General features: G+C 45.2%; 1 protein-coding gene across 5 annotated transcripts in view; it reads left to right on the top strand.

Moving 5' to 3' along the window:
• Nucleotides 1–21,168, top strand: part of LOC113027348 (uncharacterized) — a 49,823-nt gene that overhangs the window by 11,756 nt on the left and 16,899 nt on the right. For 2 of the 5 annotated variants that reach the window (XM_026176987.1, XM_026176972.1), the window contains exon 3: nt 12,722–12,835. In XM_026176987.1, coding sequence (XP_026032772.1) covers nt 12,722–12,835 — 114 coding nt within the window. The other 3 variants (XM_026176980.1, XM_026176976.1, XM_026176967.1) reach the window with 3 other exon arrangements.

The following is a 21,168-nucleotide window of genomic DNA, read 5'->3' as shown; positions in this document are numbered from 1 at the left end:
CATTATTGCTAAGGATTGTCTTATTGCATTGGAGTCACACTGGGTTAAATATGTACACTTGGGTTTTAAGGGGTATTTATTATTTTCTTCTTTTTTGGGGGTTGTATGGAAGCCCCAAACGCAATTTCATTGTTCTTGACAATGACAATAAATAAATAAATACTAAAATACTAAATCCATGAATTTAAATTCTTCTAAAATACTCCTGCTCTTGCTCCTCACCCACTGGTTTAGTGGAAATGCACAAGGAGAGGATCTCAAATGGGTGACAGAACAAATTTAATTAGGTACGGTTTTTATAGAGAGTCCCGGGCAGGGCGGGTCCACGAGGATCTCCAGGTTTCCCTTTAAAACATTCGTAGTAGCTCGTTTCATAACCCGAGCTCTTAATCGTTGGGATGGCGAGCATCGATGAAGGCCATCTTACCCCCGTCATTGTGACGGAAACCATCTACAAGCGGTACAGTTTTAAACCTGTGCTAGTCTGAGACTGCAAAAATAGCCTAAGACCTCCAGATGTTCATCACAGGATCTGCAGGTAACTCTTACAACATGAGCAACAGAGGAGGAACGCCAGGAAAAAGCTTTAGCCGTCCAAAAAGAACATTAGAGCAAAACTGCAGTTTGCCAGTGAATATTCAGGCAAAGAGCTTTGGGAATAAAGGATCAAAGATAACGTGACCAAACAGCACTAGCAGTAGACTTGTCTGATGCAGACCAAAGGCAGCTTTTCATGAGAAGAACCTCAAACCAGCCTCGAAGCATCGTGATGAGAATATTCTGACCGCGCGGCTTTCAGCCTTTCATGCAACAATTCTGCATCATGTTGCAAAGAGGAGGAAGATAATTTGAGGACATGAAAACTGAAGTGCCGAAAGTCAAAATCACACCACAAATAAAGCGAAGTAGCTCAGGAAGCATAAGCATGCACATTTTTGCAAACCAGACAAGCGTGGATTTATTTTTCAGAATATTTAATAATAGCTTCAGAAGTGAAATGATGTGTAAGAACACAGCTGCGATGCAGTAAGTCAGAGCGATCATCGGCTCTCCACCTCAGCCTCTGTGATAAACGACTTCTTCTGCACCTCCATCTCTGTCTCGTTTGTCTCGACTGAAGCATAATTAGATTTTTTTTAGTTTGTCTAAAGAAAGGACCTGTGAGCTGCAGTAATCCTGCAGCTACTCTGAATATCTGCCTTTATGTCCAAAAGAGCAGAAGAAGCTTCTTTATTTGTGAAAATGTTGTAAAGAGGCTGCTTTCCCTGACTTACAGCTAGCGTTCGATAATGAGACCACGACGGATTTTGTCAGTCATCTCAGGGTGTTTCATGTTCTCAGGAGAAGCTCCCGCGGTTATAGAGGGGACCTCCAGCGATCGGGCAGAAACCAAGCGTGTGTGACGTCTTCCATCGGCCACCGAAATCTCGCCACAATGTTTTAAAAAGCAACGTTTTAGCTATTTCACCATTTTAAAAATGAGACGTGAAAAGCGAGGTGTGGATCTGACTGCCACTGTACGGTAACACATTCCTGCTGTATCACCTTTTTTAAAAGTCGCGCTCTTATCGTGTTTTAATTAGTAAGACTTGAAACTTCAGACTGACACTGTGAGGTCAGCAGGAAGGTGTGCAGATCAGCTGAGCACAGGCTCATTTTCACATTTCTATACAATCAGAATAGGAACCAGAGGAGTCGCCCCCTGCTGGACACTAAAAAGAAAGCAGGCTGAAGACGATTGGCTTTTCACACCTGAAAGTTCACTCGTGATTCAGAGCAGCTGCTCTGAATTCAGTTCGGCCGCTTGGCATTCCTGTGACCTGCAGCGTCGGTCTGATAAGATGTTCTAGAAGGTTTGGTTATAGCTTTAAGTGGATCACAATGAGGCGGCGAGGGCCAGCTCGCCCTCAATTAATCCAGCATCTCTCCAGCACCCGCTCTCCCATGTGCTCTATTTATGGCTCTCTCCAGGGTTCTCATATCTTCAAGTATCTCTTAATTATCTGAAGAGAGAGCTGTGTTAGGATTCACTTAAAGTGCAGCGGAGGGTGTAAACAAACACACACACACATGCTCACCTCTGGACTTTCTTCGGGTGATATTAAAGATGTAATCTGTGGCTGTCCAACAATGGCGTGTCCAGCGGGGTGGCCTGGGGGGGCACAGGCCACCCCCCCAACCAGACTGGCCACCCCAGGTGCCACCCCAAAAGCAAAACAATAAAATTCAATCAAATATCAAATGTCCGATTATGTTTTCACGGTGACGCTCAGATATCCGAGTGTAAGTGAATGCAGCATCGGCTTCTGCGCTATGTGCATCACGTTAGCAAAGGTAGGAGAGCCAAGCACGAAAGAGGCACTGCAGGAAACAATTTTTCGGTGAAAGAAAATGAGGACAGAATAAATGTCCCGGTAAGTAATATCAAGTTTGTTGAGTTTAGTAAACTTCGGTGAAATTAGAATACCAAGGAAAAAAATAACACTTAAAGAATTATTGCAGCTGATCAGCTTTTCTCTCTTGTTTATTTATCGCTCACTTTGCGCCAGAAACAGGAAACCAGCAGATGTCGCGCTAAACAACAGCAGCACGTTTAAGCTTGATCAGCTGTTGTTAGAATTTATTTAATATTAATTTCTAGTATCAGCTGATGTTTGCTGGAGCCACAGCTGTAAAGCTGCTGGTCATGATGTCGGTTTGGTTATGTGGTGAGAGGGAAACATGAAACCAGGAGATGTCCTTACTGAACCATCAGAGCTGAACAGGTGATGGAGAAACAGGTTTACCTTTTAGGTGACATGAATGAGTTGAAGTTATGAACTGTTTCTGAGAGACAAATAACACCAGGATCCTTTTTTATGTAGCTGACAGCTGGTAACTGTGCAGGGGCGGGTCTAGCAAAGTGTTGCCAGGGGGGCAGGTAGGGCATTAACAGGGAGAGGGGGGCACAAAGAAATACTTTTCTTTCTTATTCTCATTTAAAATATCTCGCTTTTGTTAAATAATTATCTAAATCTTACAACTAAAGTTTTTATCTGACGTAAAATGTATAGAAATCATACATATACCAAAAAGACTGTACATCACTGTCACAACAGCGTTTGTTTTCATTCAAAGTCTTTATGGCTTTAATACCTGGTGGGCCGGTCTGTAGTCAAAATGCCCGATTTTCTGTCCCAGTCCAGCCCTGCAGGTTATACTGGCAGTGTCACCATGCCAGCTGACTGTATTTCATCATCAGCCAGTGTTGTTCTTTATCAATATTACCAAAGTTTACCATAAGGCAGCATAGAAAGTATTTACTTGCTTTCAGGTTTTATTCAAATGTTAGTCTTTTCATTTGTTTCTCCACTTTTTTCCTGTTTCAAAATCAAACACCAGTTTGTGAGAAGATTATCTTCTTTTTTTAACAGGCAGAGAAAGTTTTGCATTGGCACTGGCTAATTTGTCAATTGTTTGTTACAAATGTTCGTATTTTAATATTCAAAAATGTTTTTGCCCAAAACATATGTGCACTACATGTCAGTAAAAATACTATGCAAATATTGCTGTCCTTGAATGCTGAGTAAACACTGACAAAGCACTGATTGTATCTCTTGTACTTTATCAACGCAGTATCTAAAAACTTTGCACCATAGTGGTTAAAATCTCATTCTAATAAGAGTTAAAAGTGCATTTGGTTATTAGGTTTATAGGATTATTGAATTATGGTTAATGGTTGGTAGAATTTTTTTTTAAAACATTATCTGCCAATTAAATCTGCCACCCTTCTCCAAATCTGTGCCCCTACCTGGCTCCCCCAACAAAAATTTTCTAGACACGCCACTGCTGTCCAAGACTTCCTGGTGATGTGAAGATTAAAAGATTCCCTGCGTCTCTAATCTGGGTTAGCCTGCTGAAGGGTTTCCACATAGGGTTAATCTGGGTCCTGCTCAAATGCAGGTCAACAATATGATAACATTTAATGTGATTTGGCTTGTGTCGAGTGTGTAGTCCTTTCAAGCAAAGCAAGGAAATTGGCCATAATCCGTGCACTCCTCCTTATTTCCTGTTCCAGTCATGAGTGTTTGTATTGAACATGGCCGGCGTCTCTAATAACGAGGTCGGTGCATGTACTGTAAAGCTAACCCACGCAGCAGACGGGTCTGGCCCGGATCTGGTGTCAAGCCGGCACTGCTGGCTGACCTCTGGCGTGGTAAGTGGTATGTCATCCAGATATGGGCCAGGCCTGGCGTAGATGGCACTGTTTATGTGATGGCATGCCACATCTGGCCTGATTGTGGTTTGGGTTATGTGGCCCAGGCTCCTAGAAAACAGGTCTGGCCTGGATCCGGCATCAAGTTGGCACTTTTGACTGACTGGTGTCATGGCAGAGTGTATGTCAACCAGATGTGGGCCAGGTCTGGCAATGATGGCTCTATTTATGTTGGTATTTTCCTATTTTAGTTAGAAAACCCAAATGCCATGTTGCAATACTATACTGGTATGGTAGCCAACGTTTCAAATGCAGGTTGGACAGGTTTGTGAGTGTACACTTTATCCAAAACCTAGTGACGGTTTACTCATGTTTACCACCGGGTAGCTGTAGTTAAGGAGGTAGAGCCGGTCACCTACTGATCAGAAGGTTAGGGATTTGATCCTTGGCTGCTCCAGTCTGCATGCCAGGAGTGTGAATGTAGTCAGGAAACACTCAGTTTACAGAAAGTGTGTGAATGTGTTGTGTAGAGCACTTTGGGTAATCCGGGAGAGCAGTAAAGAATCAGTCCATTCACTGTCTGAACAGAGTTTCGTCATGTTACTTTTGCACTATTATGTTCCAGCACATGTTGTTATTACATGGCTTGATTAAGGCACACATTAGGCTGACATCTGGGGCCAGAGCTGAAACTGTTCTGGGCCAGCACAGAGCCAGCAGTGTGTCTGCAACTGGCCTTGTGCTGGCCCATGTGTGGGCCACCTCTGGGCCACCAAAGGGCCGTCATTCTTTGCGTTCTGTGGGCCAGATCTGGGCCATACCAATTTTGCTATGTGGGAACACTCTGAACTCTGTTTATCATTGTTTTTTTCTACTCTTACATCTGTGTGATGTCATAGAGAGCTGATATCCTGAATACGTCATCTCAAGCACATCTTATTATTCAAACCTGGTGTTTGGCATTCGGAAGAATGTTTGTTCAAAGCGGGACAGGCTAAAACTGCTCATTTCAGACCGAGGATGGGCTGCTGAGCTCGTAAAATCATGCAAAGCTATGATAGCAAAAACACAAAGTACACAAAGCTGGAAATGAGCAGAATAGGTCGACTTTAAGATACCAAAATGTGTCTGAGTGAGAGGCAGGTCAGACTGTGAGGACATCGCGCTCTCATTGGGTGATGATGACAGGTCAGTAACTATCCGTGATGCAAGGGGTGGATCTAACTGACCGTAGTGACAGGGCAACAACATTTTGTCATACATAGCTGCTTCATCAGTTTTATGATCAGAGCTGACACTAGATTAACTCCTCAGTTAGCCATCAGGTGAGCAGTCGCCCCCTGCTGGACACTAAAAAGAACGCAGCTTAAAGGCGCTTCTGCTTTGGCTTCACCTTTCAGACCCATCCATGTCTCCTGCTGTGCAGCCCCCCCGCACCTCTGTCCCCCCTCTCCTGCAGCATGGAGGACGACAGAGCGCCGCTCCAATAGTAAATAATAATTCAAACTGTGAAGGTTGCCAAATGTTGCTGTGACATTTTTTGGGAACAGACGACAAAGTTTTGTTGAGTTGTGTAAACGAAACATTAAGAAAGGAAATGAGTTCTCTCACAAAAACAGTCATTTGTAGCTCGCAGACATTTACAGCTGCTGTGACACACAACAGCTGTCTGCACTAAAGCACACAGGACACAGTTGTTATTATAGCTCATGAAACCAACCAAAGCCTTTTTATATGTCCTCATGTTTTGTTTTTCATAAGCGTTTTTTAATAAAAGTTCTTTTGACTTATTGTCAAAATACCTTGTTAATACAGGAAATCGCTTTTAGCTTGTCCAGGTGAGGGACAGGTGAGCTATGTGTTGGCGAGGTGTCAGAAGAATCACTTCTCCTCTCATATGTCTTCATCCAAACAAGGCACATATGTTATAACTTGTGAAAAATGAAGGATGATGAGCTGGGTGAGCTACGAAGTGATTGGTCCATACCGTCCAGCACAATGTCAAACCTGGAGTCCTGAGGAACTGTTTGGTTTAATATAAATGAAATGGAACAAAACATTCCTGAAATCATCACATAAAAACCGGATTATCCCGTTTAAATTGGGAGAATATCCATTAAAGGTCATCTTGTTGCACACGTACAGGCTCCATGTTTACAGCTCTGACTGGAGTCCTGTTCTCATCGCTGACGTTGGGATTTTCACGTGAAGGATCAGCAGCTGCCGTCAGGGCTGCGTCCACGGTTTCCACACCTGAAGGCGGTGCATCAGATTAGGAGTACGAACAGAGCATGCTCAGTCATTCTTTTGATACATGTAGGGCGTGGCTGCTTCATCCTCCACATCACCGGAGAACCCGTCAGGATTGGGTTCCTATTAGCCACATGCTAAACAAGAACAGCTTTAGGCACCAGAAGACGTTACCTTCAAAATCAGGTCATAGGGATGAAAACTGCACATGAAGGATGGACGTGGACCTGATCCTGAGCAGGTCACTGGCGACCTGGTGGATGTTCAGAGGTGAATGTTAGGAGTGAGTGGCCACATTTGACTCTGTGGCCTGCGGCGATTTGCCCGAGTAAAATAAAAAGTTAATGAGACTTCAGTCTGAAGCATCCCAGCGTGAGCAATGCTCTCAGCCAGGCCGGCCCTTTTTAAGTCCTCTGGCTCGACCGCGATGTGATGCTGTGGAGGTTTTAGTGAGTGTGTAGTGACATCTTCACATAGTTTGTTACATTCAGCTGAACCGAGTAGTTTAATAAAAGCGCCGCTCGGCCCTGAAGATAAAGTCGACCTGCAGGATTCCTTCTGCTACGGGAGCAACTCCTCCTCCTCCTTCACCTCCTCCTCCTCCTCCTTCACCTCCTCCTCCTCCTTGTGCAACTGAAATCTCAGACAGTGTAGCGTGAACTTAACCATTCATGGCCTGAGTTTGGGTAATGCACCCAAACTCATCACCCATTAACAGAAGACCGTTCATGGAAATAAATGGCCCTCATTAGGATGGCTCTTTCACTCTTCGTTACTTCAACACAGACAGAAAACTGCACACACACACACACAGACACACACAGACAGACACACACACACACACACACACAGACTCACACACACAGACGCACATGCACACGCACACACACACACACACAGACTCACACACACAGACTCACACACACACACACAGACACACACACACACACACACAGACTCACACACACAGACTCACACACACAGACGCACATGCACACGCACACAGACACACACACTCCTGTGGTCTTGCATCAGAGTCGTATGTCTGGATTAATTATGGATACGAATCATTCTGGGTGACTGAAAACTTTCTCCTCCTTAAGTAAAAACCATCTTCGTCACAATAAGACCTGAAATATCTATAACACGACTGCACAAACACAGAGGGGGCGGCGCACTCTGATTGGCTCAGGGTCAAAATAGATGTGATGAGATCAAAGCCTTTCGTCCCGCTCTTTCAGCCTCTATAATAAGAAAAGATTATCTAACAGGAGGCAGCTTTGTTTGCTGAATTAAATAAAGGACACATTTTTATGTGTGTTGATGGAAAGAAGTGAAAATCCATCAGAGGGGAGAAAATAGAAACTTTTAAAGTTCCTGAAGGGAGCGGGAGCTGATCCTGACGTTTGCTGTGGGTGGAGCTGTCCTCGTCTTCCCGGACTGCTACAAATGGCCTTTTTAGTTGGAGCGTCCCTTTCTGGGACGCTTACTTCGTGATTGAGACACGAGAGCTGGATTTGGACTGAAAGCTGTTTCAGCTGTTAGCGGCGTGCTCACCATGGGGTGGGGTTTACTGGATACAGTTTAATGCAGCGTTATCCACCTTCTGCATGAATGACGCAGCTTTCAGTGGGTCTAGTTTTTGTGTAAGCTGGTGGACTCAATGATGCTGCTTTCATTTTTATTTATTCAGCTTCATGAGTGGATTCTTCGCTAGTTTTCACCAAACTCATGATCTTCCATGATCTGGAAAAGGTCATCCGTGCCGTTCGTACACGTCCGTCTCTTTTAGCTCGTTTGCAGATGGTGCAGCAGAGCTTTGTTTACGGTCACATCACCAGAGAGTCGGCCTCGCTGCACTCGCTCTCTGTCCATTTTAGAATTCACTTGAAGATTTTTCTGTGCTTTTTAAGGCTCTTAATGGTCCGAGTCATTCAGCTCTCGGTCTCTCGTGTCCTACGGCCCGAGGTCACGCCTCAAACAAAAAGGTGACAGATCCTTTGAAGTCGCTGCTCCACGGTTTGAATCAGTTACCGTTTGACATAAAAAGAGCGCCGTCCATTTCTGCTTTCAGGTCGAGGCTAAAAAACTCAGCTTTACTCTCTGGCTTTTCCAGCCCACTGATCTCTCAGCTGTCCCCTGCTCTGGGCTAACTTATTCCAATTCAGTTTCTGATGGCACAGATTTCTGCCCATACTATGTATTTGTATTTGTATTTTTTTGTTTGTTTCTTTTATATGTCCAAAGTAAAACGTTGTAATCATCATCATCAGTTTGTTTCAAGAAGAATATTTGATGTTTTTAGTAGCAGGCGAGGGGCAGCCAATCAGAGGAAAGAAGGCCTTAAAGAGACAGAGGGTGAACTGTGGGGAACATCTCAGGTCCTTTTTAGAGAAACCTGATGAATATTTTATTATGAACAACACTTCCATGTTTTCTAAGCTCTCAATGATGGATGAGAACACACAGAGACATGAATGTTATCAGTTAGCAGTAAACGGTGCACGTGGCAGCTCCGTATATGATTAAAGTAACTCAAAGCAGCGTAAAGAACCTGATCCAGCGAGGACAGGCTGATGTTGCTGGGATGATACATTTTTTTCCTTTTTTTTTTTTTTTTTTTTTTCTTTATTGAACTTTTAATTGCAAAGCAGGAAAACAGCAGTCACCAGCATATACATACACAGGACAAAGATGCATCTACATGTATAGCAGGACGTGGGAGGCAGAAAGAGAAAGCCAACAGCAATAGTAATAAACAATGAAAAAGGTTAACAATCGTCCCTTTGTTGCCAGGCTAAATCCCGTAAGCCCGATTTCAACCTCTGAGCAGAAGGAGTGTTCAGGTGGGCCAAAAAAAGGGTCCCATATGCGATAGAAAAGGAAAGGTTTGTCCTTAAGTGCTGTAGAGAAGGCTTCCATTGGCATGATACATATCACAGACTGTAGCCACTGGTTGACAGATGGAGCCTTATCAGAAATCCACAGTACCATAATGCACTTTCGAGCGTAGTGCAGCAGTATGTGAAGGAGATCTTTGCTGCGAAAGCCGGCAGGTAGCTCATCATTTAGTCCTAACAAGCAAGTCCTTGGACCCAGATGCAGTCGGCAATTAAATATAGTACATAGCTTATCTATGAGTGATCTCCAAAACTGTAGAATAACAGGGCAGCTCCACAGACAATGAAAAAAGGAACCAACAGCAGACTGACATTTGTTACAAAGATTAGGCAAAGCTGGAAACATCATGTGTCTCTTCTCGGGTGTAATATAAAGCCTATTTATAAGTTTAAACTGCCTTTCCCAAATAGAATTAGCTGCCAAGGCTTTAAAAGGACGACAACACAACTCATCCCAAGCTTCAGCATCTATAGCGCCTACGTCTGATTCCCATTGGTCCTTGATTTTGTTAGAGTCATCCATTCTAAGATCAGACAGAATGTTATAAATCTTTTTAGTGATACATTTTAGTTGGGTAGTTTTTACCATGAGTGATTCTATAGGAGAAAGACCAAACCCTCCATTAAAATCCTTCAATTTAGAAGTAATATAGTGCTTTACCTGGAAGTACTTCAAAAAATCCTTATTGGTCAGACCAAACTTGCTTTTCAGTTGATTAAAAGTAAGAAGAGAGTTCTCATGAACAAGGGGATGATACATTTTTAAAGGACCTGACCTTGAAAACGTCTCAGAAGCTTAAGTATTTGAGGTCAGCCGCTGAAGCCGAACAGATTGCTCTTCCAACCCCCCCGAGCGTTGATTTCTGACCTGCTGCACGAGAGTTTCACTTCTGACTTTAACAAATAATCCATCCCACGCTGTGCAGCAGCTGCCTCCTCTGGCACAGTGGGTCAGCCCTTTGGGATGGCGGATGCCCTCCTTGTGTTATTATCCCAGCGCTGGCTCCTCTGAAGTGAGCCGGCGATCCAGCGTGAACCGGCCGCCGCAGGGAGCTGCAAGTGTGACGGCTGTCCTGACACTCTCCTTCCACTGGTGTGTAAACTCAATTAGAGCAGCGGCCCTATGCCACGCTGCACGGCTACGAGTCAGTAACTCACAGCAGGACAGCTTGACTTTCTGTCAGTGTGTGTGTGTGTGGCCTAATATGGAGATAGTCCTCGTTTGGGATGACAAATCACGCCACTTTCAGGGAGACAGTCGGGCCCACCGGTGTTGCTCATGCCGACCTTGATTGGAACAATAAATCAGAACCAACAGCTGTCATGTAATCTCTGGTACAGTCGCTAATCAGACACTGAAAGGGGAAAAAAGGGCAGCATTACGCTGACGTATCGACCGTGTTTCCGGGCGTCGCCGTCGCTGGATGAGGCTCGAGCCCTTTTAATGTGCTGCAGTATTTCTTTTGTTTTTTTGACACCAACCCCCCAAAAACTATTCAGACATCATTCTCACCTTCTGGAGATTTTTACCCCTCAGCTGTAAAAGGCTGACGCGTGTTCTCGCCACCCTGCCGGGCGGGCGTCGTCGTCACGGTGTGTTCGCGATAAGTCGAAAACGAGGCGACGTAGGAGCTTCAAATTGACACGCAGGTGTATCTGCTAAGTGGCTGTTCACGTGCAGCATGTCTTCAAGCTCGGTTTTTGAAAGGTCACAGGTCACCTGATGGGCGACAGCCTATCTCCAAACAGTCTGATTTCTGAACGCAGACACCGTCAGTCCGAGTCGGACGTTCGGTCAGGATCTGGTAAATTTACTGATTTTAATAATAGAACAAATTTGTTTGATTATGTAAAATGAAGAATATGTTAAAATAATTGGTTGCTTGGTTACAGAGGCTTTGTTTCTTGGTCTCCACGGCTTATTTCGATGACTTGATGGCGGCTGCTCAGCTGCAAATTTGCATGTGCATGTGCGATGTTTGAGTTTCTCTTCATTTAGATGCAGTTTTCTGTTTTGGTGCAGCGGTAAGTTTCCCCCTGATTTGTCAGTTAATCACCATATCATCACACAGCACGTTGACCTGATCCAGAGGCAAAGATGCAGCAGGCTGATCGCAGACTGACTCCGCCTTTTTGCTGTTTTGTTGTCGTCTTTGAAGATGGCGGCTGACGTGGTCATTTGGACAGTTTTTACTCTCAAACAGATTTACAGAAAACTGCATACATTGTTTTTCTATACAGAACCGTGTGCAAACATCTTTGGCCAAATTCTCCTCAACTGTGTTAATAAAGAGAACGTGGATTAGTGTGAAAGCGAGCGGAGAGGTTGGCGAGTGATGAAGGTGTGTCCTCGCCGGCTCCTCGGGGAAACGCACAGCGGTGGCTCTTATGCTGCGTCTGTCTCTTAAGTGGCTTTAAAAGCCTGCAGGAGACGCCACTCCCACTAATCTCAACGGTGGATCGTCTCGCTCTCGTACAGTTCGAGTGGCCTGGAAGCTCGCACTCTCACAGTCTCACTGCCCCCCCCCGTCCTCTCCAGGGAGCTCTGTAAATGCCACACGCCAGTTATTTCCATCTGCTCTGTGTGCAGCACAGATTCCACCCCTGTTACACCGATTATCGCTCTCTCCTGCTCAGACTCTGGGTTATGCTTATCATTCAGGATCCAGCGTGAGACTTTCGCCTTTCATACGTCAAAGTAATGAAGAATATTGAAGCATAAAAGCAGGACTGATAAAGAGCGAGCAGAGAGCAGCAGGGAGATTAATTCACACCCATGAGGAGCAGATTGTATCTCAGGCTCAGATTTATGCCCCCAGTTAGAGAAGTCGGTCTCAGAGTGGTTGGAAATGTGTTCAGCGAGGTCGCTCACACGTGTTCCTGTGCACACAGGAAGCAAACAGTTTGAACACATGCAAGAGTCAACATCACAACCTTAATGGGTGCTCAGATTTCTCACAGGAAAAACTCAAACTTCCTGTGCAACAAAGGTTTAAATATATTTCACCAAAACTGTGGACGGTCTGTTAGTGCAATGACCTCACAGCAGCCATGTTATTGGTCACATGATGTCATTAAAAGGCTCCAACAGCACAAACACGGTGCAGAGGTCCAGCTCAGGGGAAGCTAGCAGACAGCTAGCAGCTACACCTGTGTCACCATCCACCTGTCAGTCAAAGAGGCCACGCCCCCAACTTTAAGCACTAACAATCTGAACAGTTTGTGTATCCGCCTGTAAACATGTTTATTTTTTTCTATGAACTTTAAACGTGGAGCCTCTGCTGGACACTGGAGGAACTGCAGATTTACACATTCACTGATATCCTCTTTCTGTGTGTGTGTGTGTGTGTGTGTGTGTGTGTGTGTGCGCTGTCAGTGCTCAGAGAGTCAGACTGCAGTGTTCCTGCCAGAGTTCGCGCTCTCACCTCAGGGCAGCTTCATGGAGGACGCCACAGAGGATCACTTCCTGACCTACAGATACGACGACCAGGTGAGTCACCCGCTCCTCTCTGCTGCGTGCTGCACACCGTGAACTGAGCCGCTGATCGTCAGTGAAGCTGACAGCGTTCAGGCTGTTCATGCATGCAGATGGGGTTTACAGCGCTTGTGTGTTTGTGTGCGTGTCATAGAGCCGGTCCGGCTGAAGCAATAAGATATTTCTTTCTGACAGTTTCTGGTGTTTCTAGTTGATGCTGGAGGTCAGCTGTAGTTTGCTTCTGACATGGATGGAATATGTTTCTGTTCTCCTACTTTGTGTAGATCATGCAGCGAGCTCTTCACAGTCCAGAGAAGCAAACACGTCAAAAAACAATAAAAAACCCACAGAGAGACCACTACACCAGCAACATCACAACAATGTCGTATCGCGAGTGCAGTTTTGTGAACTGCGGGTGAGTCCCGCCTCTAATGATGCGCTCCGATGTTGGCGAGTTCGTCACAGAGAGATTCGGCTCTAGAATGGAAGAGAGTAGAAGTTGGTGCAGCTTAGGATGAACTTCATTCCTCAAGAGACATGTAAACATGACTCCTGAGCGTGTTACGCCCGCGGGAACGGCGCTGAGCTGCGAGGGGATCGTGGGAGAAATGAGCAGAGCGGCCTCCTGATGCCAAAATCACTCAGATCTGTGTGTGTCGTGACATCACACATCCGTGATTTATTCTTCAGTTCTCTCGCTGTTTCCTGTGGCGCGTGTTGATTGTTGGGACGTATGAAACGTTAGTCACGTAGAGCAGCGGCTGCATGGCGGCACGACTTCAGCCCAACGCTCTCTTCTCCTCACGTCTGACGCCTGGTTTTACTTGGATGCTCTGTGGCTGCGAACGCCTCACACGATCGTGTGATTGGTCCCAGCTTCAGTGCGATCTTAACTCAGGCTTTCTGAATGAGCGTCTCTCTTTTAAGCACCCGGCATCAAAAACAGGAAGCTGCTGCAGCAGATCACAGGTTTCACTGCAGCCTCGCACCTCTGTGGGACAGAACTTACACCATGTCAGGGATACGTGTTCATGTATAAAACAGTTAAACCGATTAAGGCTGCGTGTGGGTGTGTTCAGTGTTGGCGTGAGAGCAGATGGCGTTACCCCAGTGGATCAGAAGCCACAGGCTGAGCGACAGGTGGACCGGAGGCTCCGTCTTCTTCGCCGTGGCGCTCCGCGTGTGCTAACCGATGCACGCCGCAGTTGTTACTCGTCAGCAGAGCACTGCAGGGAGCAGATCTGAGTGTCAGCAGTGTGTTTCCTGTGTTTTTCCCACCAGTTAATAATGCGCTGTCACGTTTTCCAGCTCGCCGTCTGTCCCGCGTTCACGTTCGTGTGGCTGACACATCAACCAGGTGAGGTCCCAGAGGGCATTCCCCACACATCCCCAAAACCAACAAAAAAGGAGCACGGTTTAATTTGAGTTTATCTAAAGACGCCATCTTTCAGTCGCCATGACGATCAGATGAAGCAGCGAATGCTTTCCAGTCCTCCTCCCGTCACAGATGGAGAAGATGCGAAGCAGTTTGAAGCGCGCGGCAGTGCTGCGATCGCCGAGCATCGTGGATTCATACCCTCGCTTAGGTTTGTTTGTAGCCTGAAAAGCGATTAAAGGTATCGATCGAACGATTGATCCACTCACTCGCTCATTTATTTATCCGAGTTACAGTGACTGATACAAACGATTTACTCTCTGCATTCGTCTTCCTGGACATGCATTCCAAAGTTTTAGTTGTTTCTATTTTACACCTGAGCTTGGTTTTCCGACTCGTGCTGTCTGTAGTTTTCCCGACTGTGTCTTTGAGGCGCATTTTTCCTGAGTGTCTGAGTGGAAAACATATATTGAACATGCTGCTGAGCTGAGCTGGAGAATCACTCGACCTTTGTTTCTTTGCTTTCTTGGGCGAATATTTTGGTTTTACCATAAACATTGTAAACTGAGCAGGTAACCTGTGTGATTCAAATCACATACCTGGTAATTAGTGCAAAGTAAAATCAAAGAAATGTCAGGTAACCACATTATTGGTCACATGATGTCGATAAGATGCTCCAATAGGCTCCAAACACGGTGCAGAGTTCCAGTTCAGGTGAAGCTAGCAGCCGCCTGTGTCACTATCCACCTGTCCGTCAAAGAGGCCACGCCCCTAATAATGCAAACTTTAAACCTTTAAACATCCTCCTGTGCAGCTGTTACGATTGTCTTTAAATCACCAGTTTTTGTGATTTTTTGAGCAGCAAAAGTGTGTTTGTTTGTTTTTTTTCAGTCACAGCTGTCACTTTATATTTTTGTTGAACACTTACACACTTTAAACCCCCGATTCATATTATCCACTTACATCTGCACAGAGCTGACCTTTCCTGTGAAAAACACTCAGAAAAGCTTTCACGGCCGTCGGTACGGCTGCTGACGAAACCGAGTTTAAGCCTCGCATTTTAAAAGTGCTGGACGTAGGTGTTGGTGCTGCAAGAGGTTTCAGTCTAATGTTGCATTCCTGCAGAGTCGTGTGTGTGTGTGTGCGTGTATGTGCGTGTGTGTGTGTGTGTGTGTGTGTGCGTGTATGTGCGTGTGTGTATGTGTGCGTGTATGTGCGTGTGTGTGTGCGTGTATGTGCGTGTGTGTGTGTGTGCTTTGATGAGGAGCTAATTTTGCTGTTGTGGGGAAAAAACAACTTGTCATGGTGAATTGGATTAAAGGACTCAGGTGCGAGACTCCTTGCAGAATGACAGTGGATTTATTTACAGTGAAAAGGTGAGTTAACAGTTCGAGTCTATAATCCAAAAAGGGCAGTGCAGTGATACGGCGACCTCTCCTCACGGTGACAGTGCAGTAATAATCCACAACAACTCCTGGTGCCGGCTCCTCCTCCAATCCTTGAACCCTGGAGGCAGATGAGAAAAAACACACGCTCAATAACGAAAACGTCCTCTCCTTCACAAACCGGGTATGCTAATCATGACTACGCTACCCGGTTTAGTTCAACGTTCCAGCGTTGGTTGTGACTCAACCGCCCCGTTAAATAGGTCTGCGCTGGCAAGGTAATTCTGCACAGGTGCGATGATTCTAGCTTAGGACACTCCCCTCCGGTCAACTGCCGTTCCGTGCCACGACTTCCGGAAGTACATGTTCCAGCAGAAAAACACATGCCCAGGATGGAGAGGAGAACACGACACAGTACACACAAACACCACAACAAATTGGCAAGACGATCAGTGAGGACCGTCTAGCCATGACACAACTTGAAAAATGTAAATTGTTCTGAGAGGTTTTCTCTACTTTTTACACCATTGGACTTAAGCCTGAGCATGACGTGTCTCTCTCTCTCACACACACACACACACACACACACACACACACACACACACACACGCAATGACCCCATTCTTCTTCTTATAACTTCTGCAATATGCAGATTTCTTTCCCCCGTTTGATTCAGTGACGCAGCGCGGTGAAGGAAAGCGATCCATCTGGCTCTGGAGTGCGGTTAATAAGGACATCTCTGTGCACGGCTTTGGACACAACCACATAAATCTTGTTAAGAACTTGAGAGCACACTGTGTTTTGAAAGCCTTGCAGCTGACAAATATCATACAAATGGTCCCTAATGAAACACAGGAACCTTGTTTGGAGTGATTTGACTTGGATGAGCTGTCTGGAGCTCTCCGGCCGTCTCAGGGTTGCTGTTGTTGCACCGCCGTGTGCCAGAGACTCACAAAGGCTGAGGATGGCATTGTGTTGCTGTAAGGACATTTGTGACTCTAGTGTACGGTGGTGTGTATCGCTGGTGTTTCTGTAGGTCTGTTACATGTAGAAAGGAGTGAAATCCCTTCTATCAAAGACTTTTCTGCAGAGCTCTGTGATTCGCCTCCAAGTGCGCGTTGGTGTCGAGCTGAAATGGAATCGGGCCCCAACAGGAGACCTTCAGAGAACACCTCCCAGCTTCAGTGCATTTGAGAATGAGTGTAACTTGTGGCCTTTAAAGACTTCTGTGCATCTGTGTATCCAGAAAAGTAAAACACTGCAAGTTTCCATTTTGAAGAGGAAAGCTGTACCACAGCCGCACAAATACAAGCTGGGACAAGTTACCGACATATGTCGCTTATATTAGTTATTTGGCGAAATATCTCAAATTACTGATGACTAAAAATGTAAAAAGTAAGGAAGAGGTGGGAGAAACACTCTTCATCCATGCTATCAGTGCTGATGTTGCATAGTTTGTCCACCAGATGGCGCTCTGTAACATCTCTGTTTGGCAATACATGTCTGAAAACGGTATTCATTTTGCTGACCAATACTTTTTGTGATAGCTTTCGTCACCGACCTTTGTTTCTCACCAAAATACGATGTTTTTACTTTGGTCAACCAATAAAAATGAGATGAAAATATTGTGGAGAGATGAGATCCAATCAAAACTAATAAAGTTGTGCAGAAAGGCGGGACCAGTCCAGCTAGCTCCCAGTTTCTCATGAAAATGTGACAAAATGCTTAAAGAGAAGAGAAAAGCAGACACATGAACACATTTCATGTGATGTCGAGGAAAATAAGACGCTGAGGAGGAACTCTCACTGTAACGACAGACTTTCTCTTTATTTAGTCTCTACAACCTGATTCTGTTTAGTCGACTGAAACTAAAATAATTTATTATAAATTACGACTAAAATCGAATTATTATTTGCTGTTAACTGAACACTGACTGGAAACAGAGTCGAGTAGACGAGCGACCCGCGACTTGTTATGACAATAACACAAGATTAATATTCAAATGCAGTTTAAAAATATATCATCAGAACTCCACATAACAAATGTTTGGAAACCGGTTTATGTTTGTACTGAATATCAGTCTCTACTCAACATGTGAACAAATGAATGTGCAGGAAGTTTTGAACTGTTAAAATTCAGATCTGAATAAATAAAAGTTACTTTTTTAGCTGCATGTTTCTGCAAAGAAAAGACAGAAAATTCTCCAAATATCAGTCAGAACTGTCAAAGCTGGAAGCAGGTAAACACTGAAGAGTAAATCATGTCTGCATGTGAGTCGGCAGGGAAAATATTAAGTAAAAGAGGCTGAGAATAAATATTTTAAAAGAGCACACAATGCTCAAGAGCCGGTGTCTGTTATGTTCCAGACATTTCTGTTACCAACTGAGACTCAAAAGGTGCAAATTGGTGCATAAAAATTCCCCGAATGCAGAAAATGAAGTGTCTGATGCTCAAACTGAGCGTGATACGTTCCCAACAGAGACGTCCTGCTGGAATCTCTGCCGCTGCAGATTCATTCTCATAATCCGGGTCAGCTTCAGCCTCCAATCAGGGTGAGAAATTATCTTCAGCGGTGGGAGAGAGACGACCTGAAACAGCTTGTTTCAGGCGAGGGGCTGTGCAAAGAGAAGTAAGGATTATTATTCAATTCAGTTTTATTTAAACAAATCACAACAACAGTCGCATCAAAGTGCTTTATATTGTAAGGTCGACCCTACAGTAACACATACAGAGAAAACCCAACAATCATATGACCCCCTATGAGCAGCACTTTGGCGACAGTGGGAAGGAAAAACTCCCTTTTAACAGGAAGAAACCTGCAGCAGAACCAGGCTCAGGGAGGGGCGGGGCCATCTGAGAAGAGGAAGACAGGATGAAACAGATTATTATGAACTGGGAATCATGCAAAGCTACTCTGGTAGAATCCCAGAATGACGCTCACATGGAAGCGCTGGTAGACAGAAACGTCATGCAGATGTTGTCATCGCGACCTGATTAACCGCACGCTCACGGCAGCAGCAGGTGGAGGTGTGATCTCCGCCCTGAGCTGTGCTTCCAAACTGGCCGCCTGCTCCTGCCTCTGCTTCACCAGTGGGACGTGAAAGACGGCGCTAATGTGCGGGCGGGGTCCGTGCTGGAGGCGCAGCTCAAACATCACGATCTGCACTTCTTCTCCTTGTGAGTGTGAAAGTGTAGATTCACCTTCAGATGCATCGATCGGTTGCTGAGGAATATTTTTCTTGTCAGGTTTATTTTTTCTGTTTTAAAGTCAGACTGTAAGTGCAGCGAGTGCTCATCGTTCACACTCCAGAAAAACAGCCACACAAACACAAAGTCATTCCAGCTGTTTTCATTCGACTGGACTCATTAAGAGACTTTATGGAGTTTTTATACATTCGATGCTCTTGCCTCATGGCTGATATTGTCCTGTTAGTTTGATATTCAGCGGAGCATCTTTGAACGGATCGGCGTTCCTCTGACAGAAAAATAAAAAGCTTGACATTTGCACATCCAATCAGGATCCAATCATAATCAGAAACTTTATTAATACCTGCTGATAAGATGGGATGATTATTCACATGCAGCCATGAATGGGCTGTAAGGTATGAAAGTGGCAGCACAGGTTGATAAATGTCGGGGTGTCTTTTCCTGATGCTGTTCCAGTGGCCTGTGTTCAAATGAAACATGGCCAGTTTCTAATAATGAGGTCAGCATATGTGCGAGTAATCCCAGTGAGCCAGAGGCTGCAGTCTAAACACTCTGCATGAGGTCACAGAGAGGGGACCTTTTGTTTGTGAGGAGCGGCCAATGAGAGGACAGTTGTCTGAAAGTAGGAGGAGCTAAAATGGCTAGTTTCAGATGGAGGGGCTGCAGCAAGGCCCGGTGTAAGATAAATTATTTTGAACTGCAGAATGTTTTAGAAAATCCTGCGATTACACAGAGTGTGTCTGTCTGTGTGCGTGTTCACTGGCGGTTGTTTGCTGTAAATCTGTAAATGTAATGCGAATGTTCCTGGATCTCCTTATCGCCCACCCTGGCGAAGCAGCCTCTCACGCTGAGTCATATTAAAAAGCGAGCCAGCGAGAACACCAAATTAAATTGCATTCTGTGTCTCTGCTGTCACAGAAGGAGTTGACTCAGAGCTGGCTGCATCTCTCTGGGCTCGCGTTCATCATTCCTTTAGGTAAGATTGGCCCCAGCTTTTATAAACGCGCTGTCAACGCTCGGCGTGTAGGAAAGCCCGGAGACGTTGACATGTCGGACTCTCAGCTGCGACGCCGGCTCGTGCCTGTCGTCCGACACGGGCCCGAACCAAGAAAGGAGAAACGACGCAGGTTGGACGAATGACAGCCGGACAGAGAAGCAACAGTTTCAGCCTCTTTCTCTCTCTGCAGCCGACTTATCCTGCTGCTGCTTCATCGGCGTCTCTTTTATATTCGCTGCACTATTCTTCTCTGGCTCTGCCTCTTTTAACGCCATCTCCTGTTGCAGGAGGCAAAATATCAAAGAGCAACAGTGTCTTAACTCGTGTTTTATTGTGCCGCCTTGATGCATTAGCAGGAGTAAGATAAGATAAGATAAGATAAGATAGAACTTTATTAATCCCTCGGGTGGGTTCCTCTGGGAAATTCGACTTCCAAAAAGCACAGCAACGACCGAAGTTACAGTTACAGAATTGTTATATATATATATATATATACACATACACACACACACACACACACACACACACACACACACACACACACACACACACACACACACACACACACACACACACACACACATACACACACACATATATAAATACAGAGACAAATATAAATAAAATATACGAAGGGGATAAATAGAATAAATAGGAATAAAAATAAAAATACAAGTGAATTGCACATTTCAAGTATTGAGTCTATTGCACTGTTGACTATTTACAAAAAGTATTGCACAAAAGGTATTGCACAGTGAGGTGCAGAGGCACTACAGCTTAGTTGTTCCCCCCTCCTTTGTCCTCCTGTTTCCCCTCCCTCTCCCCTCCAGAGAGGAGTTAAACAGTCTGATGGCGTGTGGGACAAAGGAGTTTTTAAGTCTGTTAGTTCTTGTCTTTGGGAGAAGCAACCTGTCACTGAACAGACTCTTCTGGTTGTTAATGGCCGTGTGCAGAGGATGCCCAGCATTGTCCATAATGTCCATCAGTTTCTTTAATGTCCTTTTCTCTGCCACTGTCACCAGAGTGTCCAGCTTCATGCCGACCACAGAGCTAGCCTTCCTGATCAGTTTCTCCAGCCTGGATGAGTCCTTCTTTGCTGTGCTGCTCCCCCAGCACACCACAGCATAGAAAAGTACTCCAGCAACCACTGACTGGTAAAACATCCTCAGGAGCTTCCTGCAGATGTTAAAAGACCTCAGCCTCCTGAGGAAGTACAGTCGGCTTTGGGCTTTTTTATACAGGTGCTCTGTGTTGCATGACCAGTCCAGTTTATTGTCCACCCACAGCCCGAGGTACTTGTACTTGTTGACCACCTCCACCTCCTCCCCCTCTATCTGAACCAGCAGTGGACCTTCTCTGGACCTCCCGAAGTCCACAACCAGTT

This window comes from Astatotilapia calliptera, chromosome 1 (genome assembly GCF_900246225.1).
Source record: "Astatotilapia calliptera chromosome 1, fAstCal1.2, whole genome shotgun sequence".
In the NCBI taxonomy this organism is placed as follows: Eukaryota; Metazoa; Chordata; class Actinopteri; order Cichliformes; family Cichlidae; genus Astatotilapia; species Astatotilapia calliptera.
This window is presented reverse-complemented; position numbering and strand designations above follow the sequence as displayed.